Genomic DNA, 27,170 nt, shown 5'->3' on the forward strand with positions numbered 1-27,170 from the left:
CATATTCCCGATGGTTCATGTCATCGAACATCTTTTCATGTGCTTATTTGCCATCTGTATCTGCTGAAGCGATTGTTCATATCATTCCCTCATTTTCTAATTGGATTGTTTGGTTTTTAACTGTTGAGTTTTGAGAGTTCTTTATATGCTCCAAACATTAGTCCTTTGCTGGATATGTGTTGCAAATATTTTCTTCCAGTTTGTAGCTTATCTTTCCATCCTCTTAACAGGATCTTTCACAGAACAAAAGTTTTTAATTGTGATGAGGTCTGACATTATTTTCTTTGTTTTAGGGATCATGTTTTTGGCCAGGCCTAGATCCCAAAGATTTTTCTCCAATATTTCTTAAAAGTTTTATAGTTTTACATTTTACATTTAAGTCTGTGACCCATTTGAAGTGAATTTCTGTATAAGGTTTAAGTTGAGGTTCATGGTTTTGTCCAGTTGCTCCAATAACATTTGTTGAAAAAGTTATCCTTCCTCCACTGAATTTTTTTTTCATCTTTTTTGTCTGCTTGTTTGTGAGGATTGGCCTTGAGCAAACATCTGTTGCCAATCTTCCTCTTTTTACTTGAGGAAGATTGTCCCTGAGCTAACATCTGTGCCAATCCTTCCTCTATTTTATGTGGGATGTCGCCACAACATAGCTTGAGGAAGAGTGCCAGGTCCACGCCCAGGATCCCAACCTGCAAACCCTGAGCCGCCAAAGCAGAGCGCATGAACTTAACCACTACGCCACGGGGCAGGCCCCCTTTTTCATCTTTGTCAAAAGTCAGTTGGCCTTATTTGTGGGGTCTGTTTCTTGGTTCTCTATTCTGTTCCATTGACATAAGTGTCTCTCTCCACCAACACCACACTCTCTTGATTACGGTAGCTATGCAGTGGGCTTTAATATCAGGAAAAGTGATTACTCCCACTTTTCTCTTCTTTGTCAAGATGGTTTTAGCTAGTCTAGGGCCTTTGCCTTTCCATATAAATTTTAGAATAAGCTTATTACCTATGTCTCAAAAAGATTTTGCTGGAATCTTGATAGGAATTCCATTAAACCTAGAGAGTAATTAGGGGTATCTTCAGTAGGACATCTTTATTATGTTGAGGCTTCCAATCCATGAAAATGGTGTGTATTTAATTGACTGGCCTTTAATTTCTTTCATCATTATTTTATAATTTTCAGCATACTGATCCTATACATGTTTTGTTACAATTACACCTAAGGATTTCGTTTTGGGTTAGTGATTATAAATAGCATATATCTTAATTTCAATTTCTGCATGTCCACTGTTAGTATATAGAGATGCAACTGATTTATGTATGTTGATCTTGTGTCCTACAACCTCGCCGAATTCACTTACCATTTCTATGAGGTTTGCTTTTGTCATTTCCTTGAGATTTTCTAAACAATCGTGTCATGCGTAAATAAGGACGGTTTGATTTCTTCCTTTACATTTTGCATGCTTTTTCCTGCCTTATTGCAGTAGCTAGAACTTTCAGTACTATGTTGAATAAGAGTCCTTGCCTTGTTCTTGATCCTAGAGGGAAAGCGTTCACCATTAAGTACAATACTAGTTGTATGTTTTGTATAGATGATCTTTGCCACTTTAAGGAAATTCCCTTCTATTTCTAGTTTGCTGAGAGTTTTAATCATAAATGGGTACTAAATTTTGTCAAATGCTTTTCTGCATCCATTGACATAATCCTGTGACTTTTCTTCTTTCATTTGTTGATATGATGAATTACATTGATTGATTTTCAAATGTCAAACAGCATTCCATCCCCGAATTAAACCCCATCTGGTCCTGGTGTATAATTCTTTTTATACATTGCTGGATTCAACTTGATAGGTTTTGGTTTTTGGGGTTTTTTTGAGGATTTTTGCACCTAATTTCATGAGAGATAGTGGTCTGTATTTTCTTTTTCTGTCTTGTCTTTGTCTGGTGTTGGTGGCAGGGTAATACTTGCCTCCTAAAATGAATTGGGAAGTGTTCCCTCCTATTTTCTGGAAGACATGGTGTAAAAGTCTGTTAATTCTTCTTTAAATGTTTGGTAGTATTCTCCAATAGAACCATCTGGACCTTGAGATTTCTTTTTCAGGAGACTTGTACTACAAATTCAATTTTTTTTAATGGTTATAGGACTATTCAGGTTCTATTTCATCTTGATTGAATTTTGGTAATTTGTGCGTTCTGAGAAATTGTTCTATTTCTTCTAAATTGTCAAATTTATGAGCATAAAGTTGTTGGTAGTAATTCCTTATTGTCCTTTTACAGCTACAGGCACTGCTGTGATATCCCATTTCATCCTGACATTGGTGATTTGGGTCTTCTCTGTTTATCTTTGTCAGTCTTGCTAGAGGTTTATCAATTTTACATTTTTCAAAGAACTGGCTTTTTGTGTCATTCATTTTCTCTGTTAACTGTTTTCAATTTCATTGATTTCTGCTCTTTATTATTTCCTTTCTTCTGTTTCCTGTAGGTTTATTTTGCTTTTCTTAGTTCTCTGAAGAAGGAATTTAGATTATTGATTTTAGACCTTTCCCCTTTTCTAATGTTAGCATTTGATGCCGTAAATTACCTTCTCACTATTACTTTAGCTATGTCTCATATATTTTCAATATGTTGTGCTGCCTTCTTATTCAGTTCTATGTATTTTTAAATTTCCTCTGAGACTTCCTCTTTGACCTATAGGTAATTTAGAAGTTTGTTTATTTCCAAAAAACTTCAAGGTAAAATTCATCATGAGTTTACAGTGATATACTTCCAATTCAATTCAAGTCTGTTGGGTTATGACAAGCTTTTCTATCTCACGTCCATATCTCCTTTCTCCCGTGCTGAGAATCCCAGTTCTCAAGGACACCAAAGATGATACAAACAGAGCATCACATGATTATTCATTTGATTCACCCACATTATACTCACAATAGTCTCAAATAAAAAATATCAACACCTCAGAATAAAAACACCAGCTGAAGGAATGCAAGGTATGTTTGTTAACTTTATTTTACCTTTTTTACTTTAGTTTAATTTTGTTTTATAATTATGCAAAATATTCCCAGGATTCCAATGACAAATTTAAAAAGAAGGTATAATCAAAGAAATCTAGCATCTATTCCTCCTTTGCACCTTATTCCCTCTGTCCTCTTATAAGAAACCTTTCTTTTTTTTTAACATTATGGCTTATCTTTACATATTAGTGCCTTAATACAAACAAATGGAAAATCCAGGAATAGACCCAACTAGAAATGGGAATTTATTATGTGATCGAAGCTACAATTCAAATCAACAGGAAAAAGATAGATTATTCAACAAATGACATTGAGACAACTGATTATCATTTGTGAAAATAAAATTTAAAAAGTGAATTTCTAATGCTCTCCATTCATCAAAACAAATTCTTGATAACATTTAAATAAATATTTTAAATTAAAGCATAAAAGAGCTAGGGTAGTTTCTTATAACACTAAACATGCTCTTAACATACAACCAGCAAATACACTTCTTGGCATTTACCCAAAGGAGCTGAAAACTTATGTCCACACAAAAACTCACACACGATTGTTTACAGTAGCTTTATTCATAACTGCCAAAAGTTGAAGCAACCAAAATGTCCTTCAGTAGGTTAATGGATTAATAAACTATGGTACATGCAGACAACAGCATATTATTCAGCATTAAGAAGAAATGAGGTATCAAGCCATGAAAAGACATGGAGGAATCTTAAATGCATATTACTAAATGAAAGAAGCCAGCCTGAAGAGGCTACATACTGTATGATTACTACATGACATTCTGGAAAAGGCAAAACTTCAGAGACAGCAAAAGGACCAGTGGTTGCCAGGGGTTAACGAGGAGGGAGGAATGAACAGATGGAGCACAGAGGATTTTTAGTGCAATGAAACTATTCTCTATACTATAATGGTAGATACATATCAATACGCATTTGTCAAACCCATAGAATACATAATACCAAGAGTCAACCCTAATGTAAACTGCGGTCTTTGGGTGATAAGGAAGTGTTAATTTAGGTTCATTGATTTTGATAAATGTACCACTCTGGTGTGGATGTTGATAGTGGGGCGAGTGGAAGGGGGATGCACATGGGGTTTATGGGGAAATCTCTTACCTTCCACTGAGTTTTGCTGTGAACCTAAAACTGACCTAAAAATAAAAAGCCAGGGTGACATTTTACAAAGACTTAGACTGGGGCCGGCCCCATGGCTGAGTGGTTAAGTTGGCACACTCCACTTTGGCGGCCCAGGGTTTCGCCGGTGCCAATCCTGGGTGCAGACATGGCGCCACTCATCAGGCCATGTTGAGGAGGCATCCCACATACCACAACCAGAAGGACCCACAACCAAGATATACAACTACATACTGGGGGGATTTAGGGAGAAAAAGCAATAAAAAAAAAAAAAAAAGAAGACTGGCAACAGTTGTTAGCTCAGGTGCCAATCTTTAAAAAAAAAAAAAGACTTAGACTAGGGAAGGTCTTTCTCACAATGATTTAAAATCTAGAAACCATAAAGGAAAGACAGGCAAATTTGACACAAAAATTAAAGACTTCCATAAGGCTATGATATTGTGATTTATAGTAAGAAATATATATTTGGTCTTTGCCCATGGTTCCTGGCAAAACTAAAACTCTTGCAATTTCCTAAGTGCTACAAGCACTAGGAGCATTTTTTGTTCTCATATTTTGTCTTTGATCCCATTTCTCAACACGGAGCTCCTAAATCCTTTGGAATTTCCTGGGTGACAGGAGTGTCTTTTGTTCTAACGAGGTGACTCTGTGTGGGCTCCTGGAAAGCTCCAGGATGGGGCTGGTCCCCAGAAAGATCAAGCCATGATTAGAAGCTTGAAACTTTAAGCCCTACCCCTCATCCTCCAGGAAGGGGAGAGGGGCTGGAGACTGAGCTAATCATCAATCATGTGTACATGATGAAGCCTCCATAAAAATCCCCAAAAGTACAGGGTCTGAAGAGCTTCTGGGTTGGTGAATACATCTACATGCCAGGAGGGTGACACACTCCAACTTCATGGGGACAGAAACTCCTGCACTCGGGACCCTTCTGGAGCTCACCCTACGTATTTCTTCATCTGGCTGTTCATCTGTATCCTTTATCATATCCTTTAGCATGTAATAAACAGTAAATATAAGCAAGTGTTTCCGTGAGCTGTTCTAGCAAATGATCAAACCCAAGGAGGGGGTCATGAGAACCGTGATTTACAGCGCTGGGTCAGAAGTACAGGTGACGACCTGGGACTTGCAATCAGCAGCAGAAGTGGGGGCTAGGGGGAGGGAAGTTGTGCGGACGAGGCCCCTAACCTGTGAGATCTGATGCTATCTCCAGGCAGATAGTGTCAAAACAGACACCCAGCTGGTATCAGAGAACCGCTTGATGTGTGGAAAACCCAGACCTCTGGTGTCAGCAGTAAAGTGTGATGGCAGCGTGAGAATAAAGAAGAAACACAAGAGGAGAAGTGTGTTTTTCCTTTATGAAGGCAAAAAAAGAAAGCCATAAATAAAATAAAAAATCAAATAAAAAACTGAAAATGATAAAGAACCAGACAATGGTCTGATTGTTAATAGACATATAGCTCTTAGAAACTGATAAGAAAAAGATGAGAAACCAAACAGGAAAATGAGCAAAGGGGATAAATAGCATTAATAATAAAAAGAAACACAAATTCCCAATGAACACATGAAAAGTTGCCCAATATTACATACAATCACAATAAAACAAAAGAAAATTTTTCTACCTCTCACACTGACAAAAAGTTGACAATACTCAGTATTCGCAAAGATGAGGTCATACACTTTTGGTGGCTATAAATTGTACAACTTTTAGGAGGACAATTTGGCAGTACTTTTCAAAACTAAAAATAAATATAACCTTTCAGCAATTCCACTTCTGGGACAGCATCATAAAAATATATGTACAAGAGTTGTTATTGCAACATTGCTTTTAATAGACAAAAACATGAAAAATCTCTAAATGATTACCAACAGGAAACAGTTAAATAAATAAAGATTCATTTATACATCAAGAATACAGCACAGCCATATCTACTGTTATAGAAACATGTCCATAATATATAGTTTAGTGAGAAAGCATATTTTGGAGCAATATACACTGAATGACTGCATTTATTATACAGAAAGATGTTCAAGATATATTGTTTAATTCAAAGCATGCTGAAGATATGGAATGAATCCATTTAGGTAAAAGAAATGTAGGGAGACAGAAAATTTCCCCCAAAAATTCGTAAAAAATTGTTAGCAATAGTTGCCTCTGAGGAAAGGAAGTGAAGGAGTATAGAGAAGTAAGAAGAAACTTGGTTTCTCACTTTTTACCCTTTCATATTGTTTAAACTTTTTTCAATGTCTTTTTCAATTTAAAAAGAAGCAAAGTATAAACATGAAAATAAAAAAGGACTTTTAAGCATAAAGCAATGATGCAGAAAAGAGGCAAAGGGATGATGAATTAACATAATTAGAATAAAGATAATTTCCATTTCTCTAACAGCTTTGATGAGTTCAAATTTTTGCAAATATAATAAATGATATGCTAATAATCCCAAGGATAAAAATTGTTTACTCTTCATTTAGCAAAATAATAAACGGAAGCAGTAGGAAATAAACATTTATCTTCTAGCACGAGCAATTTAGTAGCTCAATAGACTGAAGGCTTCGGTCAGCTTTAATTTTGTGTGAACCAATTCATAGCATCCCTATCTGTTGCTATGGAAACAACTGTGACTAAAAAAATCATAACCTCATTGTTGAATCTCCTCAAATAGAAAAAGAGGAAGGTCTTTTGAGGTGATGGAAAGCTACAAATAGCTTTATTAATTAGCACATTTAATAATAACAATTCTGGACAGTATACAGAGAGAAAACACATCCATGTCTAAGTGTAATAAATTTAAAGGCTTTCCTTAGTTTTGAAATTATCACAGCAAGCACTGTCCTTCCGAAAGCCCTAATCTGTTAAGAATTTTATTTACTGCTTTTAGATAATTTTTTCATTTGTAGAAAGAGAATAGTTAAAGAGGTTTCTATTTAAAGTTTTTAAAGATATTTTTAAGCACCTCTCATTCTGCCTAAGCAATCAACAATATCATTTCTCTCTCATTCTCTATTAAGAAAATGAGAATTTTAATGTGGATGCAGTACATTTGACAACAATTAGATTTACTGTTCATCTCGGTAGGTTTTGTCTTCTGCAACAAAAGCAGATTACTGAAGAGGACACAGATTGCATCAAATGTTCCTGACAGTAATAAGAGGAGATGCTTGTCAAGAGAATGATGGAAAAGTGTTACGAGGCAGTAATGCTTTGAGAAAGGGAAATTCAGCTTTAAACTTCTTTCAAGAGAAGGGCACCATTTTTTGCTCACTGACATAAGATGTGGAATGTTGTAAATCTGTTATAGTGGGTTCCTCTAAAGTAAGAAAAAACAATAAGAAGAATTTAAAGACTGATGCAAAAAAACCGAGGTGGCATTTTACGTCTTCAGTCGACTCCAAAGTATGTAAGATTATTCAAGTCTACTTTCTCCCTTAAAAGCCATCAGCAACAAATAAATTGATTGCAAATTTAAAAATCACTTTGACTTAATGTCATATCTTTAAAAACAATCTACATATTTTCAGTCTGTGGGCTGGTATGCAATTAAGGAACAGTGAAATTTAAATTTTATGTACTTTTCTGAGTTGCTAGAAAATCAGGTAAATCCAAGACCTAACTGGGTTGGGGAAAGCAGTGGGGAACAGAAGGTCAAGAAATAATTCCAATCTCCCTCAAAGAAATTGTGATAGGGAACACTAAACACAGCCCTCTGAGCAGGAGACCAAGTAAGCCTCGCTCTCGGGAAAATAAGAGAAGGAAGTTAATATTGAGTATCTACTATTCATTCACTAACAAAAATTTGGCAGTTGAAGATTCAGTAACGAATAAGACAAAAGATCTCTGCTCTCAAGGAGCTTTCCTTCTAGCAGGAGAAATGCACATAAAACAGAGAAACAAATGTGTGAATGAGATAATTTGATGTGGTCTTGAGTGGCACAGATTTCCATTCAAGATGGTTCTAGAAGGTCATACTTTGGGGATATCTTCCTTCTCCAAACACACAGCAATGAAAGAGAAAATACAAGTGTGAAAATTAAAGACATGGTCATGCAAACAGAAGATGGACATCTTCATGGATGAGAGTATGAACACAAATAAGCACATGAAAAGATGTTCAACATCATTAGCCATTTGGAAAACACAAATTAAAACCACAATGAGATATCACTACAAACCTATTAAAATAGCTAAAATAAAAATAGTGGCAATACCAAAAGTTGGTGAGGATTCAGAGAAATTGGGACAGTCTCTTAACAAAACTTAGTATGCACTTACCATACAACCTTAGATATTTATCCCAGAGATATGAAAACTTAACATACAAAAACCTGTACACAAATGCTCACAGCAGCTTTATTCATAAATAGCCCCAAACCGGAAACACCCAAATATCTTTCAATTGGTGAATGGTTGAATAAACTCTCATACATCTATACAATGTGATGGTATTTAACAATAAAAAGGAATGAATTATTGATACAGGCAACAACTTGAATGGATCTCAAGAGAATTATGCTGAGTGAAAAAAAATGTATGTCGAAAGGTTACACATTGTCTGAGTCTATTTACATAACATTCTAGAAATAACAAAACTATAGAGATGGAGGAAAGATTAGTGGTTGCCAGCGGATGGGGCTGTGGGGGGTGAGATAGGGTGGATAGCACGAGAGACTTCTTTTGTGGGGATAGGACAGTTCTGTATCTTGATTTTGGTGCTGGTTACACAAATCTATACTTTGGATAAAATTGCACAGAACCCACACGCATACACACACAATCAAATGCAGGTTAAAAAACTGAATACTGAATTAAAAATCTGAAAACGGAATAAGGTCTACAGTCTAGTTAGCAGTAACACACCAATGCCCATTTCCTGGTTTTGATATGGTACTACAGCCATAGAAGACGTCAACCCTGGGGGAAGCTGGGTAAAGGGTATGTGAGGCTCTATACTATGCCTGCAACTTCCTGTAATTATTTCATAATAATTATTATGAATTATACATAATAATTATACACAATGTAATGTAATTATACATGATATAATTATACATTATGTAATTATACATTGCATAATTATACATTATATAATTATACATAATTATGTATAATTATTTTATAATAAAATGTTTTTAAAAATGAGTAGAGAAAGATGGACTGTTCAATAAATTAAACATTGCTCATCCACAGTGGTACAAATAAAATAAGACCCTTATCTTATACTATATAGTAAAATTCTAGAGGGCATAAGGATTTCAACATTTAGAAGAAAAAAATACGTGACCTTTATTATATTAGGATAAAAAAGAATTTCTTAAATAAGATTTTTTTAAAAGCACAAACTATGAAAGAAAACTTTGATAACTTAAATTTATTTTTATTTAAAACCTTGTATAACAAAAGACACCAAAAACAAAGTTAAAATACAAGCACAGTTCCTCTCAGAACACATGAAGTTGGAAAAGCAAGAAAACGAATTCTCCCCAGGGCCTCCAGAAAGGACGGCAGCCCTGCGGACACCTGGATTTGAGCCTGGTGAGACCTGTGTCAGACTTCTAACCCACAGATCTGTAAGACTATACATTTGTGTTGCTGGAAGGCACTAAGTCGGTGGTAATTTGTAAGAGCCACGACAGGAAACTACTACAGTGACTTACCTCTGTTGATTTCCAAGCATTGATCTTGAAGGGTAGTGTCTCCTGGGACAACGCAGTTCCACTAGGCAACTGAGCGTCTTGGCACTGCTGTTGTTTCAATCCTGCCTTGGAAGCGTTTTCTGTCAACAACATAAAGCTAAGATTTCACTTTGGCAAAAATACTAATGTTTTTACATTAGCTCACAATTTTTAAGTTAACCACTTCTAAAGATCCATTTTGTCTACAAAATAAATATCATCTGCCAATGGTTACCTATGAATATTAATCACTTCAATATGTCTTTTTATAATAACTGACAAGTTCAGACATTTTAAAAATACAACTTCAATTCTAGCCCTTTGTCCCATAAACAATTCTATTTTATAGCTTTATTTCTGAAACACCTTTTTAAAAATAAGGTGTAACAGAGTCTAGAAAATAGCGTGTGCAAATTATTCAAATGAAATTTTAGAAAAGTAGGAATGGCAACCACAATTATTCTAATTAATATTTAAAACAACTTTATTACTGTAGTGTGAATTTCACGTGTTCTAAGGGAAACTAATCAGAAATGTAGACTATTTGATAAAAACTTTTAAACAAAATTTTAAAAAATTTAAACATAAAAGAATATGCCAATGAAAATAAACTGCTATTTTTGCTTATATACTTTTGCCGAATTTAATGTTTTTGTTGCCTTAATATCCTTTTCCTTCCTACGTTAATTACTGTGTAAACAAAGGTATTTTAGTACGAACTATATTTCAGCATATTATTGGGTACAATCAGAAGTATAAGAATCTTCAAGCTGGTGTACGCACACCACTGGGGGAACTTAGACTTCCCAAGGGCTAGGTGGGCATAAATAGTTTTAAAGGGCTCAATTCCAGATCCACAAGTTCTATATATGTTGTTTCCGAAAACCGATCTGCCTGAGAATGCAGCTGTGTAGAAGTATCATGCTAGTTCTTTCCCCTTCCCTTTCAAAATCAATTTTCTCCCACTTTACGAACACAGACATATTCTTTGCTCAACTTGTCATGGTGCATCTTCCCTTCAGGCGCAAGCCTAAGAATCTCTAAGGCACCAAACAATAGTAAAAAAGACTGGTATGGGGAAGCCTTCTATAATGGAGGCACGAAAAACCCAAACTAGAGCTTCAAAGTTCACCCTGTCTTACACACATTTCTTTTAACGGCAAAGCATGGCATAAGTCATCGGGTATTCAGGTCCATACTGGGATGTTGGGTATTCAGATATATTACAGTTTGGAGGAGCAGGATATTTGACAAGTTTCATTTAATGTCCTTATGCTTTTCATCCCCCAACTATTGTCAAAGAATGCGTCATTCCTGAGGAAGAGTCCCATGAAAGGAAAGCAAAGAAAGCATGGAAGACACCCACCTTATTTCATCAGTGCAACAGACTTACGACAAGGCTCCATGCCTTAGCTATCCGTCTTAGGAAAAGAATTCAGGAGTGGGAATACAACCTGAGTGACGTTTGTTTACAGGTTTATTTGAATAAATAAAGGGTAAAATGTTTTCTGAAAGAATGTTTAAATCTGATCTGGCTGGTTGTTTCGACAGTGAGGATGGCTTTGCCAACTAGGTAAATACAGTAAATACTTTCCAAAAAGTGAATGAACCAAATCCGCAGTCCTGAAGAGTTGATGAAAATCTATTTAAAGCATATGACACAATAAAATCATTTTCTCAAAAAATTATTGTATTGACAGGTATATTGCAATTAATGTTTTCATTTTTCCCACAATTTCTGAGGACACTGGGTTAGAGTGTAACAGGCATAATTAACAGTCATTTGATAAATCTTAGCAAAAGCTTTTTGGTATTATTCCCAGAAATTGAGAAAGTAAATTACTCCTAATGACTATTTAACAAATCTTTTTCTAAGTAGGGTGTTTCCAATCCTTTGCTTTCAACAATATTGAAAAAAGACCTAATCAAGTTAAAAGTTGACAAGAGATGAAAAACATTTTTATAATAAATCACTATAAAATTTTTGGCATATTACTTGGGAGGAATTCATAGAATTGATTGACAATGCTATAATAAAACATCTTCTATTCCCACCTACAATTTTATGTGAACAAGTCTTCTCAGCATTTACATCTATAAAGATGTAAAATAGAAACAATTTACGCTGAACCCTGCTTATTTCTAACAATAAGTAATATTCATATGTGGGTAAATGCACAGTTCCATGTATCTTATAAAAACGTGTATTTCCAATAAACTGTATTCTTTATGTTTAATAAGTATTTAGAAAAATTTACCATACATTTATGTGGTTTTGGTTTTGATCGATTGTGTACTAAAAATAATTATCATGATAAGTCAGTCTAGAAGGAAGATTTTACCACTTAAAGCCACTGGTCACAGAAAATTTAGAAAAATAATTTCAATTTATATACGTATTTGATGTAGAGAGAATTTCAAGCATAAAAACACTTTCTATTAGGATACAATTCTCTGAGGAAGATGGAATAGAAATATGACTTCAAGGAGAAAAGGCAATGGTATAAAATTTCCAACAGTTAAAGAAGACTTCGTGTATTTTTTTCCAATAAATGACTACAGGTGTCAATCACATCAGTATTTAGATTCCTTTAGATACACTTAAAAGACTCATGTAACAGGTTTTTTTTGTTTTGCTTTCTTTTGTCTTTAATGTCAATATTTGCATTATATCCTTGGCAGTTATTTATGCTTAGGATAAAATTTCACATGTTAACTTAAAAATGTGTAAGGGGGTACAAATTTTTCACAATCATTTTAGGGGTTATGCAAGAAAAACAGCTTGAAAAGCAATGGTATAAGACATGGTCCTTGCCTTCACAAAGTTCATAGCCTGACTAGGGAGCTAACTCTAACATATAGACTTACAGGAAACGATTAGAGGAGAATAATGACATGCTAAACTTTCTTAGATTAACTAACTTTAGGAATAGACATTCTAAGAAAGAAGAAAATCACTGTGCACCAGAGTAATCAGGAAAGAGCCTCAAATAGGAAGTAAAATTTGAACAAGGCTTTGAAGGATGGCTAGGATTCTGATAAATATAGAGGGAAAAATTATTCCAAGCAGAAGAAACTACGTGGGCAAAAGCAGGAAGTATGGTATATGCTAAAGATACCACAGAAAGAATAAGAACTTTGCATTTATGGTTCTAACTTTTCATTTTTTTGTAACTTCACATGAAAATGAATAATTAAAATCAGCTTATTTTGGACTTGGAGATTTTATAATTAATACTGGAAAACAGTAGTAGTTTGAGGTGTAGATCATCTATGGACTTTCATGTGATCTGATCAGGAACTATATTACCACTCTGAGCATTCAGCGACGAACTATCCTTGAGATGATATGGACTTGAGCTTTAGACATCACAGAAGCAGATTAATAAAAATTTCAGCAAGTCTATTTTGAAGTAAAGTGTAAGGAAAACTTAAGAATAGCAAGAATTGTGAAAGAAAAAAAATCTTGCATATTTGGAGATGCACTTTAGCCTAGAACAGCTAAAATGTTATAACCTATACTAAGTAATCTTATCGGGGCAAGAAGGAAGGCACTTAGAATACAGTGAGTCTATGGAAAATCACTTAGAAATTTTTTTAGTATCAGACAGCAGAACACTGGAAGTGAAGTGTGCTTAATTAAATGAGAAGATAACCCAACATTTATTTCTGGATTTTCATAAGCAAGTGGAAGGGGAAAACACACATTCAGTTCCTTAGTGGAAATCTGTTTGGTATCATAAGATATCGATCAATTGAGACTGTGAAGTCACAAGCCAAGGAGAACTAGTATGTGAATGAGAAACCTCAGAGGAAAAAGTGAAGATGGTGCAGGAAACGATGCTCTTGAGTAATCTGAAGATGAGTGCTCAGATACCAAGGTTGTAGGGACTTTGTAGAAACTATCTCGAGAGAAGCTGTGGATCTTGTTGAGCCTGTACCACTCAGATAACAGCACAAAGCAGAACTAGGGAAGCCTGTGATGGTTCTCAGATGAGATATCAAACTGACAGTCAAACTATCAGACACTGACAGCGCCAACACCACATTTTGGAACTGAAATGCTCCATAAACTGAATAAATTCCCAAATTGTTCCATTTGTTATTTAACATCTAATAAACATTGTTGCTATGTACTGACAGTGTCCTTTCAGGTGTAATTTAAGTAAATTAAGTCGTTTATTTAACAAAATTAATTTTTAAAAATAAACAAATGTATCCATCATAGAATATATTCAGTGGACTAATGAAGAACTGATAAGATAAAGTCTCAAGGTGATTAAGTTTATATCTAACTTTTGCAGAATTATGAGTTTGGAACCTTAACAATTTCACTGTCTTGGAGCATAATTACACTTAAGCATCTTCAAGTAATTAATATTTGTCCTAATTTTTTAAACTTTCATTTTATAATAATTTCAAACTTACAGAACATTTGCAAGAATAGTATAAAGAATTCCCATATACTCTTCATCCAGATTCACCAATTGTTAACATTTTTCCCCATCTGCTTTATAATTCTCTTTCTTCATTTAAACACATATTCTAATAGTCCTATATTTTAAACCTTGAGGAAAAGCCACTGTTGTTGGCTGAGTTCCCCAGGACACGGACCCCAAGGCCCAGATTTGTACGAGGGAGATTCATTAGGGGGTGCTCTCAGAAACATCCGTGAGGAGCATGGGAGGCAGAACTGGGGCAAGGGAGAAACTGAACTGTAATTCGGTTGCAACAGAGGCCTCAGCCAATCCTATTAGGAACTTTGGGGCTGGGATGACTCTTCACAGTTGTCCTGCCCTAGAGCAAGGGAGCTAGCCCATACCTACAGGTTGGATGTAGGTCCCCTCAGGAAAGGGGCATGACCTTGGGCAAAGAGGCTATCTTCAGTTGTTGGGAATTCCCAGAGAAAGACTCAGCTGAAACCCTCAGGCGCCAACCCCCCAAGCAGCGGAGGGAATGAGTTCCTTGGTCTGGAAGCAGGATTTGGGCCGCACCACAGCATCCAACACAGACACAACCTCTATGCTGCTATATACTTCTGAGAAATGCTTCAGAGGGACAGGAGATAGAGTGTGAGTAAAAAGATAAAGAACAAGAAAGCAGAGATGTCTGAGCAGACGTTCAAAATTAAATTTGAAATAAGTAGATAAGAAAAAGTGAGTAAGGACTAACTTTTGTTGCAGGAGACCTTAAAAAAGGAGTTAAGGCAATTTTATTTTAGTGTTTTACTAACAATAGCGTCCAAACTTTGAGACATTGCCAGTAGTTCTTACTTAAGGATAACGGGAAGCAGGAAAACCCACACACTGTGGTAAATGCTCAGCTCCAGGCACGAGGAGAAAAACAGCCACTACAGAAGCAGGTTCAAGCATCCAATGGCTGACTCCTGGGCTAAGACAGCGGAGTGAAACTGCGACACAGAATTTCCACCACCCAATACTTAACGAGACGTTTTTCCAAGTAAAACTAATACAAAAATTTTACAACAGCAATCTAACATGGAAACAGATATAACTAAAAGTAATTTTTAAAAGAAAAAAAGAAAGAAAGAACTGGTGGCCAAGAAAAGAAACAAGATCTAGGACATCCCCTCTCCCCCAAAGGTGATACTGATGAGTTGACAAGAATCTGAGATTTCTCATTAATATCCTCAAGTCTGGAAAAAAAGGGAACTGAATGGACAATACTTTTTTCCCTCCTTATGACTGAGAAGAGGTGGAACTAGCTAAAAAAAAAAAAAAAAGTGTAACACAGTGAGTAAATAAAGATGCTAACACTTCAATGGAAGTGAATGCCAGTTTCCTACTGAATTGGGTGGATGATCTGAAGCTCGAGGGTATCCCCCCACCCCATGGGAACAGGACACATTTCCCAACTACTCAGAATGAGCAGGATCTTGTACAAAAGACACAGAAGATGGAGCAGAGTCCAGGTATTCTAAACAGGATTGCACATGGCCTAATGAGAGCTTCCACTCCTCTTTGTGGCAGAAAAGTGGGTAAAATAAGAAATGGCCTACAAACTGCAACTTGGTGGAGAAAACAAGGTCTCAGATATAGTGGGAGAGTCAAGAAATCACTAAGCGTATCTGAGCAAATAAACATCAAATTTATTGTGCTATACTTATATTAACCCATTTACTCCTTACAACAACTGTATAATAGGAACTATATTATATCCTCATTTTACAGAAGATGAAATTGCAGCACAAAGGTTTAAGTAATGTGTCTAAGGTCACATAATCCACACAATTTGAATCAGGATTCACATCCAGGAGGTATGGCTCCAGAACCTGAGGGCTTAACCACCACTATCTACTGCCTTCAAAATCGAGTGCCTAGTCAGAGCCACCTAAGCATCAGCAAGATGTAAAGAAATGATTCAGCAACTAAACAAACATTCCAGTAGACAAAAACGAAAAGAGAAGAGAAGGAGAAAGGGAGAGAAAAGTAAGAGAGGAAGAGAGAAAGGAAGATGGCATACAAAATAGATCCCAAACGGAGAAGAAAATATAGCTCAGGAACGAAGGAAATTCCTCACAATATGGCATTACACGGTTTTTGAAATTATGTAAATTACATATTTTCATATATTTCATTTTATAATTGTTGCTACTATATATCAATACAAGGTCGAGCATTTTGAAAAATATGTTTCTTGGCCTTACATGCTTCCTCCTCTTTTTTAGGAAATACTTGCCATATCTCCTCCGTTTTTCAGTTGGGCTGTCGTTTTCTTAGTGATCTGTAGGAATTCTTTGCATATTCTGGATACTAATCCTTTGTCAGTTACATGTGTTGGAATTTTTCTTCTAGTTTGTAACTATCTTTTTTACTTTTTATATGGTGTTTTTTGATGAAAAGAAAATTCTTAAATTTAATATAGTTTTATTAGTATTCTATTGCTGCTGAAAACAACCACAAACTTAGTGGCTTAAAACAACACCCGTTTGTTACGTCCCCGATCTGCAGGTCAGAAGTCCAGGCAGGCTTGACTGGGTTCTCTGCTTTGGGTCTCACAAGACCAAAACCAGTGTCAGCCAAGCTGAACTCTTACTGGGAGACCCTGGGGAAGGATCCACATCCAAGATCACTCTGGTTGTTGGCAGAACTCAGTTCCTTGTGGTTGTAGGACTAAGGCCCCCATTTCCTTACTGGCTGGCAGCCAGGGTCACTCTCAGCTTCTAGAAGCCACTTGCATTCCTTATCACTTCATCTTCAGGCCAGTAAGGGTGTGTCAAATCCTTCTCACACTTGGAACCTCTGACTTCCTCTTCTGCCGTCAGCTGGAGAAAACTCTGGTTCATGTGATTTCATTAAGCCAATCCGGATACTCCTTTTTGACATATAATCACACGAGTGATAATTCATTATACTGAATGTACCCACATTCAAAGGGGAGGGGATTATATAAAGGCAAGGGTCATTGGGGCTTATTCTCAGAATTTTGCCTATCACAAGAGTCAAATTTATAAACCCTTTTTTAAATAGTTTGCACTTTTTCAGTTATGTTTAAGAAATCCTTCCCTATCCCAATGTAAAAAAGATATTCTCCTATATTTTCTTCTAAACATTTTGAAGTTTTGTTTTTCACCTTTAAGTCTTTAATTCATCGAGAATTTGTTTTTGTGCACGATATGAGGTAGAGACCTAATTTCATTTTTTCCATATGGATAAATAATTGCCCCAGTATGATTAAGTAGTTTATCTCTTGCCCACCAATGTGAAATGCCAGCTCTGTCACATACTAAGATAACATAATTGCAAAGGTCTGTTTTCCGGGCTCTACAGTTTGTTCCACTGGTCCATGCACCTGGCCATGCATCAATACCATACGGTCATGACTACTACTGTTTTAGTCTTGTTATCTAGAAAGGCAAGCCCTCCACCTTTTTCTTCTTCAGAAATGTTTTGGGTATTCTTGACCTTTTGATTCCTCCAGATAAATTTTGGAATCAGCCCATCAAATTCAATTTTAAAAATCCTCTTTGGATTTTGATTGTAATTGCACTGAGTCAGTGCAATTCTCAATCTCAACTGGGGGCAATTTTGGCCCCCAGGGGATATTTGGCAATGTCTGCAGACATTTTCGGTTCTCACAACAGGAAGGGATGTGTGCTGATAACATTTAGTGGGTAGGGGCCAGAGATAATGCTAAATATCCTACACTGCACAGGACAGCCCCACGACAAAGAATTATCTGGCTTAAAATGTCAATAGTTCCAAAGCTGAGAAACCCTCCACTCAATCTACGCAATTCAGAAAGAATAGATATTTACATTATTGAGTATTTCAATAAACAAACATGGAATATCTTTTCATTTATATAGACCTTCTTTAATCTATTTCAATTAAGTGTTACAATTTTCAGTGCACAGATCTTGTATAGCTTTTGTAAGATTTATTCCTAAGTAGATTAGGATTTTTTTCTATTATAAATGATATTTTTGAAAAAATCGTTCATGGTTAGTTGCTGATATATAGAAATACAACTTTATTTTCATATGTTGATCTTACAGCCAGCCATCTTGCTCGAACTCTATTATTTCTAATATGTCTGTAGATCTTTTCAAGTTTTCTATATGAAAATCCTATCATTTGCAAATAAATTTGTTTCTTCCATTTCAATACTTATGCTTTTAAGTTCTCTTACTTGTTTTATCGTGATGGCTAGGCCCTCCAGTTCAAAGATAAATAGAAGCAAGGAGAATGGGGACCTTTTCTTCCACCTGATTCTAAAAAGAATACTTCTGACTTTATCATCACGGCAGAGTGAGTCATTCTCTTTGTCTCTCCCCTCTTAAGTTATAACCAGTCAGACATCCATCCAGCGACCAACAAAGGACTCCCTGTGCAGCACACCAGAATGCTTGAGCGATCCATCCATCTATATATCTGAAGGTGGGTAGACTGGATCTCCAGAAGGCAGTGGAACTACGGAAGCAGCCCCCTCTCTCTCTCCTGGTGGTGGTGATCCAAAATGAAGATCCTTACACTGGTGCACATGCCAGCAACCACAGGCTGCAAAGGCAAACACAGCACTTGTGGTTTGGGCCCTGCCTGCACCCGCCCCCCCCCCCTGCCCCCAGGCAGTGGCAGGAGGCACACATGTCCTGAGGCTCCAGGACACAGCAGAGCCAGAGACCCAGCACCATTCCCTCCTCCTCTGGTAGTGGCGCTGGTCTCTCCAGCAGTGAGAATAGCAACCAAAATGTGGATTTCCCCAGGAAGGACAGGGTGTCTGGATCTGAGGTCTTAAAAACATACCAGCAGGTGCCAGTGACTAGAGACTGCAGGGCCAGCAACAACACTTGTGGCTTAGCACCTACTCCTCCCCCAGCAGTGGCAGGTGGCACCTGTGACCTGAGGCTTTAGGAACCACAGGAGAACCTGAGACCCAGCCCCCAGTGGCAGTATCCCTGACAATGGCTCTACCAGCAGCAGTGTCTACATACAAGAACCCGGGCCTCCAACAGCAACAGCGAGACCTGTGAACCCAGCATGCCTGGCAGTGGTGTTGCCAGCACCCCCAGATAACCCAGGAGCAGCACCATAGGTGGTGCATGTGGTGGCAGCACCCACACCCGTGGAGAGCCTGTAGAGAGCAAGTGGGGGAACACAAGACCAAGGTGATCCCACAAGCAGCAGAAGTGCTCATAGCCTGGTGACCACGGTGGCAACACCTGAGACTGTAGCAACATCAAAAGCAGCAAGGCACTAGCAACCTCGGAGGCACAAGCAGCAGAAGGAGGGCACTGACAACTCCTCTAGCAGAGGCAGCGGAGGGTGGAAAGTGCGGGCTCTCATATACAACCAGAAGGAGCTCAGAACCAAAGTCACTGAAGCTGTACCAAAATAAGAAAGGTGGTTACTACCACAAATGCACCATTAGAAGACCAATTCATCAAACACCATGAAGAACTACAGTCACAAAGCAGAACAGAAGGAGAACGACAGCTCTCCAGGAACCAAACTTGAAGTCACAAAAGGTTACAATCTAACTGACAAAGAACTCAAAGTAGCTGTCATAAAGAAATTCAACAAGTTACAAGAAAACTCAGAAAGCAGTTCCATGAGCTCAAGAATGAAATTAATGAACAGAGGAATACTTCACCAAAGAGACTGAAGCTCTAAAAAACAACTAAACAGAAATTCTGGATATGAAGAACACAATTAATGAGATAAAAAATAATGCGGAAAGCAAAAAAAATTGAGCAGACCTTATGGAGAAGAGAATCAGTGAGCTTGAAGATAGAAACCTAGAAATGATCCAGGTGGAGGAGGAGAGAGAACTAAGATTTTTTAAGAATGAAGAAATTGTTTGAGAAATAACCAACTCAATTAGGAAAAGTAACATAAGGATTATGAGTATCCCAGAGGGAGAGAAGAGGGAGAAAAGAGCAGAGAGTTTATTCCAAGAAATAATAGCTGTGAACGTCCCAAACCCAGGGAAGGAACTTGATGCAAGTACAGGAAGCTAGCAGAACTCCTAATTACATCAATGCAAAAGACCTTCTCCAAAGTATATAATGTTAAAACTGTCAAAAGTCAATGACAAATAAAAAAATATTAAGGGCAGCAAGAGGGAAGAAAATAACCTAGAAAAGAACACCCATTAGGCTTTCAGCAGATTTCTCAGCAGAAACCTTACAGGCTAGGAGAAAGTGGAATGATATATTCAAAATACTAAAAGACAAAACCTATCAGCCAAGAATACTCTATCCAGCAAAATTATCCTTCAGATATGATGGGGAAATAAAAGCTTTCCCAGACAAACAAAACTGAGGAAATTCATTGCCACTAGACCTGCCTTACAAGAAATGATGAAGGGAGGTTCCCGCCTGAAACAAAACCACAAAGGTATACAAGGCTTTGAGCAAGAAAATAAATAGAGAAAACCAGAAAATTGCAGCTCTATATCAGAATAGGTTAGCAAACACTTAATTATAAAATAAAAGATAAAGGGAGACAAAGCATCCAAAATAACTATAACCACTTCAATTTGGTCACAAACTCACAACACAAAAAAGAGTAACTTGCGAAAACAAAAACATACAAGGGGAAGAGGAGAGGGATGGAACCTGCTTAGGCTAATGGAGATAAGAGGCTATCAGAAAGTGGATTAGCTCATCTGTGAGATCTTTTATACAATCCTCATGGTAACCGCAAAACAAAAAATCAGAGCAGAGTCACAAATCATAAATAAAGAGAAAACCATCACAAAAAAACACCAAACTGAAATGGCAGTCAGAAATACCAGGGAAAAGAAACAATGGAAATATAGAACAACCATAAAACAAAAGATAAAATGCCAGTATTAAGCCCTCATTTGTCAATAACCACCCTAAATGTAAATGGATTGAATTCACCAATCAAAAGACACAGGGTGGCTCGATGGATTAAAAAACAAGACCCAACAATATGCTCCTTCCAGGAAACACATCTCAGCTCTAAAGACAAACATAGGCTCAGAATGAAGGGATGGAAGATGATACTCCAGGCAAATGGCAAGCAAAAAAAAGCAGGTGTTCCCATACTTAGATCAGACAGAGCAGACTTCAAGATAAAAAAGACAACAAGAGAGAAAGATGGTCATTACAAATGATAAAAGAGACATTCCACCAAGAAGACATAACACTTATTATGGAATACTACTCAGCCATAAAAAAGACAAAACTGTGCCCTTTTCAACAACATGGATGGACTCTGAGGTATCTTGCTAAGCAAAATAAGTCAGACAGAGAAAGACAAATACCATATGATCTCTCTGGTATGTGGAAGATAACAAACATACAGATAAGGAGAATAGATTAGTGGTTACCAGGGGAAAAAGGGGTGGGGGGAGGGTGAAAGGGGTAAAGGGGCAAATGTGTACAGTGATGGATAAAAACTAGGCTTTGGTGATGAACACAATGCAATCTATACAGAAAGTGAAATATAACAACGTACACCTGAAACTTACACAATGTTAAAAGCCAAAATGACCTCAATAAAATAGATTTTAAAAAAGAGAATACTTCCATATTCAAATGTATGGCAATTTTTTAATTCAAACAGCTGCATTTTTTGATAGAAAAAGTGGTCTGTGGGGGCTGGCCCCGTGGCCGAGTGGTTAAGTTCGCCCGCTCCGCTGCAGGCGGCCCAGTGTTTCGTTAGTTCGAATCCTGGGCGCGGACATAGCACTGCTCATCAGACCACGCTGAGGCGGCGTCCCACATGCCACAACTAGAAGAACCCACAACGAAGAATACACAACTATGTACCAGGGGGCTTTGGGGAGAAAAAGGAAAAAATAAAATCTTTAAAAAAAAAAAAAAAGAAAAAGTGGTCTGTGTGTTACAGATTCTTTGAAATGTTAAACCTTTATTTATAACATAATCAATTATAAAATCCATATTTTTAAAAATGTTTTATTTACTTGACCTATGAATAATTGAGAGAGATGTTTTGAAATCATCTACTATATTGGTAGGTGTTTCCATTTCTTTCTGTAGTTCTACCAATTTTTGCTTTATATACTTTGAGATTATTTTACTGGGTATATTAACATTTAGAAATGTTAAGTCTTCCTGGGGAATTAAACTTGTATCATTGTCCTTAATAATGCTCTTAGCTTTAAATTCTACTCTGTCTGATATTAATATAGCTACATCAGCTTTTTTTTATATATTATATGCCTGTTTTATCTTTTTCCACCCATTTGCTTTCAACCTTTATGGGAACATATACTTGTAGCATATGTCTGGATTTCTTTTTTCCCCAACTTGGCAATCTCTGCTTTTTAACAGAATAGTTTAATTCATTGATATTTACTGTGATTATTAATATATTTGGACTTAGTCCTGCAATTTTATTTTTTTATTTCCATTTGTCCCACATTACCTATGATTCTTGGCCTTTATAATATTTTTAATTTTTTTCTTCATTCCATTTTTTCTCACTTCTTTGGAATTTATACACTCTACTTTTCTTCTAGTGTTTGCCCTTGGAAGTTTATCATGCACATCTAACCTAAAAAGTTCAGGGTCAAATAATATCCTTACTCTTCTCTGAAAAAACACAAGGACTTTAGAACACTATAACTCTGTAGATCAACTCCCAACTTATATACCACAGCTACCCACTATTTTCGTTGTCTTTTTTTTAAACTCAAGAGTTAGATGCTACTATTTCACACAGAAAGTGTTTATTTTATATACACGTTTACTATTTGTTAATTACTTTCTCTCACATCTTCAACCATTCTTCTGGAATAATTTTCCTTCTTTTTGAAGCATAATCTTTAATGTAGACCTAACGGCGGTAAACTCTCAGTTTTCATATTTATCTGTAAATGACCATTTCACCCTCATCCTTGGATAACAGTTTCGCTGGGTATACAATTATAGGCTATCATTTTCTCAGCACTTTGAAAATATCGTATCACTGTTATCTGTCCTCCACTGCAGTTGACGAGGACAGTTTATTGGCATGGTAACTCGTAATTGCTCTCTAGATGTATTCTCTGTCTTAATATTGCTTTCATATTTTCCATTCACTTTAGACATATCTTCTAGTTCACTAAGTTAAATTTTTTCTTTCTTTCTTCTTTTTTCTCCCCAAATCCCCCCAGTACATAGTTGTACATTCTAGTTGCAGGTCCTTCTAGTTGTGGCATGTGGGACTCCGCCTCAGTGTGGCCTGATGAGTGGTGCCATGTCCGCACCCAGGATCCGAACCAGTGAAACCCTGGGCCGCAGCAACAGAGCGCACGAACTTAACCACTCAGCCATGGGGCCGACAACTTCTTTGAAGCATAACTTTTGTCCAACAGGAATCATACATAATTTTTAGGAAAATATTTCCATGATATAGAATGCTATTACATTTAACATAGACTAATCCTTCTCTAATACAGGTAAGTTCTATTGCAAAGAATAATACTACTAAAGAGCTCTTCACAGAAGACTGGATGACCAACAGAGGTAATGCATTGCTAGCATGGTTGTAAGCAATGGCTCTGGTGATAGTTTTTATAATTATTACCTCTAAAGAAAGGACCTAACTCTGATGCTTGTAGCTAAGAGAAGCTGAGTTATAACTATGCTTTATACAGTTTCTGTCTTGCCATCAAAGAGCAATTATCCTTCAGCTCATCTCTTCCTTCAAGTATAAAAATCATCTAAACAAAAACTACCCAGGATATCTACCAGAATTAAAATTTGGGGAAAACATCCAGAAATAGAAAAAAAGGAGTAGAAGCACTGATGTGTGCACAAGACTTTTCTAAAGTACCTCTTTTCCCTTGCAAATTTACCACAAAGAGCTAGGCACAGCTGTTTCAGCTCTGATCTTAAAGCCTGGGAATCAGATTTCAAGCAGTGCATTCAATTTTACATTTCATTATAACTCAATAATTTAGAGACATCTTTAAATCCTTCTGATGGAAATTTACCTGTATGATATCATCACTTGCCTCCATTTTCTCTAACTCAAATGTTAGAGTCATTTTCAATTTCTCTCCTTCTCCAACACATCATCTACTTAGCCCACCTCCTCTCTATATTCTATCTTTAAACATTGCCTTTTCCTTATTGAAATAACCTTAGAGCAGGTCCTGGATGCCTGGATTGAAACAACTGTCTCTTACAAAGCTTCTCTCCAATTTGCATCTCCTTCATTTCTACACAAAGCACTAAGAATTATCTTCCACCAACAGCTGTTGTCAGTAATAAGAAAGCTAAGTTCTGTGACTAAGCTAAACATCCCTTCTGTTCTCCAAGACCCACAATGGTTCCTAGTTGCTAGTCGTATCAAATTGAAATTTCCAAATACTATTCATTATGTCCTTTATGAACTGCGCTGAGCACTCTCAACCACATTTTTCTACATATTTATAAGATTTTTTTTTTTTCTCCCCAAAGCCCTCTGGTACATAGTTGTGTATTCTTCATTGTGGGTTCTTCTAGTTGTGGCATGTGGGACGCTGCCTCAGCGTGGTCTGATGAGCAGTGCCATGTCCGCGCCCAGGATTCGAACTAACGAAACACTGGGCCGCCTGCAGCGGAGCGGGCGAACTTAACCACTCGGCCACAGGGCCAGCCCCCTCTACATATTTAAATTTATAGTCTCTGTTCCATTTAGTCTGACAACCATGTATTACTATGATTAATTCATTTCCTGTTTGTACTCTTTCCCACTATGGTAGAGACTATTTCTTGCCTTCTCTATTTATTCTCTCCTTCCTTCACACTAGATTCTGTAACTTTAATCTGGGCACATGGCTGCCCAGTAAATAGACTACATTTCTCAGCCACTCCTGCAGGTACAAGTGTCCCTGTGACTAAGTGCTAAACAATAATATGTAAGCCAAAATGTTATGAGTAACTTAAGTAAGTGCCCTTAAAAGGAAGGGGCATTCTTATTTTCAATCTCTCCTCCTTTCTACTGGGTAGAATGCAGATGTGTTGGCTGGAGCTCAAGTAGCCATCTTGGATCATGAAGTGGAAGTTACATGCTGAGTTTGGTGGTGTAACAAAACAGAAAGAGCCCTGGGTCCATGACATAAAGAGCCATATCAGTCCTAGAATACTAGTTCTGGATTATTTTTAGAAGAGAGAAAGAAATTCCTATTATGTTTAAGCCACTACCATTTTTGCAGCCCCTACTACAATCATTTGTGGGTGCGCTGAATCATAACTGATCCACTCATCGCCAAGTTTTCATTTGCTACTTCTGTCACAGTAAGAACGCCCCCCCAATTTACTTTCCTATTCCTCCAACCAAACTGTCGGTTTTCATTCTTCCTTTAAAATTCAGTTTCAGACTCAAATGCCTACATGGAAATGGTTAGTATCACTAAACTTACTTACTCCAATTCCTCTTTATTTATTTATTTTTACTTTTTTGTTAAGGAAGATTAGCCCTGAGTTAACATCCATGCCAATCTTCCTCCACTTTATATGTGGGTCACTGCCACAGCATAGGTGAAGAGTGGTGTAGGTCTGCGCCTGGGATCCAAACCTGCGAACCTGGGGCCACCAAAGTGAAGTGCGCCAAACTTAACCAATATGCCACAGGGCCAGCCCCCAATTACTCTTTTCTGAACATAAAACACACACACATATATATCTAGTATGTATGTGTATACAGAGAGATGGATAAATGAAATTTAAAGCTAATGTAACATATTTTTAACACATTTGCTACAGCTTTTACATTCAAACACTCACTATTCACTTTAAATAGCACTCTTACTATAGATTCACTCCAGTGATGCCATCACTCACCAAAACTCTTTTTGAACGTCTTTTTGTGAAACAGACTGAAATGCATCACGAGATATAACCTCCATGAGAGCAGAAATACACCCAACTTGCTTTCAAGGCCTAGAACAAAGCAGATACTCAATGCATGTGTGTGGTATAAAAAAAATTAATTGCAGCAAAACTTCTTCATTTGAAGATAGACTGCTATTTTTTAATAGTCAAAAGTCATTCAGAGTTCAGTCTGGTGAATAAGATGTGTCATAAAGCTGGGGAATATCATTTCGGGTAAAAAAAAGCAGTGACTATAAAGCAATAAAGTAGATTTCCTTGCATGAATCATAAAAATGGCTCAGAGTTGAGCTCCTTCCGCAGCAATTTAGGGACTCATTTCCTAAGCTCACAGTGAAACATGCCAAGCTTGCTCCAGTTTCAGAGCGTTTGCACCTGCCGTTCCCTCTGCCTGGAGCACCCCAGACAGACATGGATTGCTCCCTCCCTTCACTCAGGTCTCTATTTAAATAGTCACCTCCTCCAAAAGGCCTTCCCTCACTACCTGACCTAAAATAAAGCCAGCCCTGTCACTCTCTGTCCCTTGACACTGCTTTCCTTTTCATTACAGGACTTGTCACTATCTGACACAGTATTTTGTATCTGTTTTGTTTATGTGTGTTTAATATCTGTCTCTGCCACTGGAATATCTGCTCCAGGATGAAAGGGTCTTTGTTTACTCACTGCTGTAGCTCTAAATTTCTGCTAGATATCCAAATTTCAAATAACAAACTCAATAAATATATGTTTATAATGAAAGAGAAAAGAAATGGAGGAAGGAAGAGCAAGAAAGATAACAAAGAAGTAGCAAAAGGGGTGGAAAACTCTGGATGAGTCCGAATTGGTTCTTTTACTTCTACTCCTTTTTAGTGTCAGTTTGAATTTAAAGCTTTCATGAGAAATTTCAGAATGGGTCTATGTCTCTTTTGGAGTTTTATTTCAAAGGAATGGACACCCTAAAGAAAGAAGTTCCATCGCTTTTAGAAGCATCTGTGTGGTATTTATTATTATAATTACAATGACCACCTCCTTTACTGTCTTTCTATCTCCCCAGTGCACACAAGTACAAACT

At 36.9% G+C, this 27,170-nt stretch overlaps 1 protein-coding gene across 19 annotated transcripts in view; it reads right to left on the reverse strand.

Moving 5' to 3' along the window:
- The window catches only part of ENTHD1 (ENTH domain containing 1), a 154,631-nt gene that overhangs the window by 48,688 nt on the left and 78,773 nt on the right, over positions 1-27,170 (reverse strand). For 10 of the 19 annotated variants that reach the window (XM_070253644.1, XM_070253647.1, XM_014736844.3 and 7 more), the window contains one exon: positions 9,787-9,905. In XM_070253644.1, coding sequence (XP_070109745.1) covers positions 9,787-9,905 — 119 coding nt within the window. Of the gene's footprint in view, positions 1-9,786; positions 9,906-26,071; positions 26,171-27,170 lie in introns of all 19 variants that reach the window. The other 9 variants (XM_014736846.3, XM_014736845.3, XM_001500033.5 and 6 more) reach the window with 1 other exon arrangement.

Source organism: Equus caballus, chromosome 28 (genome assembly GCF_041296265.1).
Source record: "Equus caballus isolate H_3958 breed thoroughbred chromosome 28, TB-T2T, whole genome shotgun sequence".
Classification (NCBI taxonomy): domain Eukaryota; kingdom Metazoa; phylum Chordata; class Mammalia; order Perissodactyla; family Equidae; genus Equus; species Equus caballus.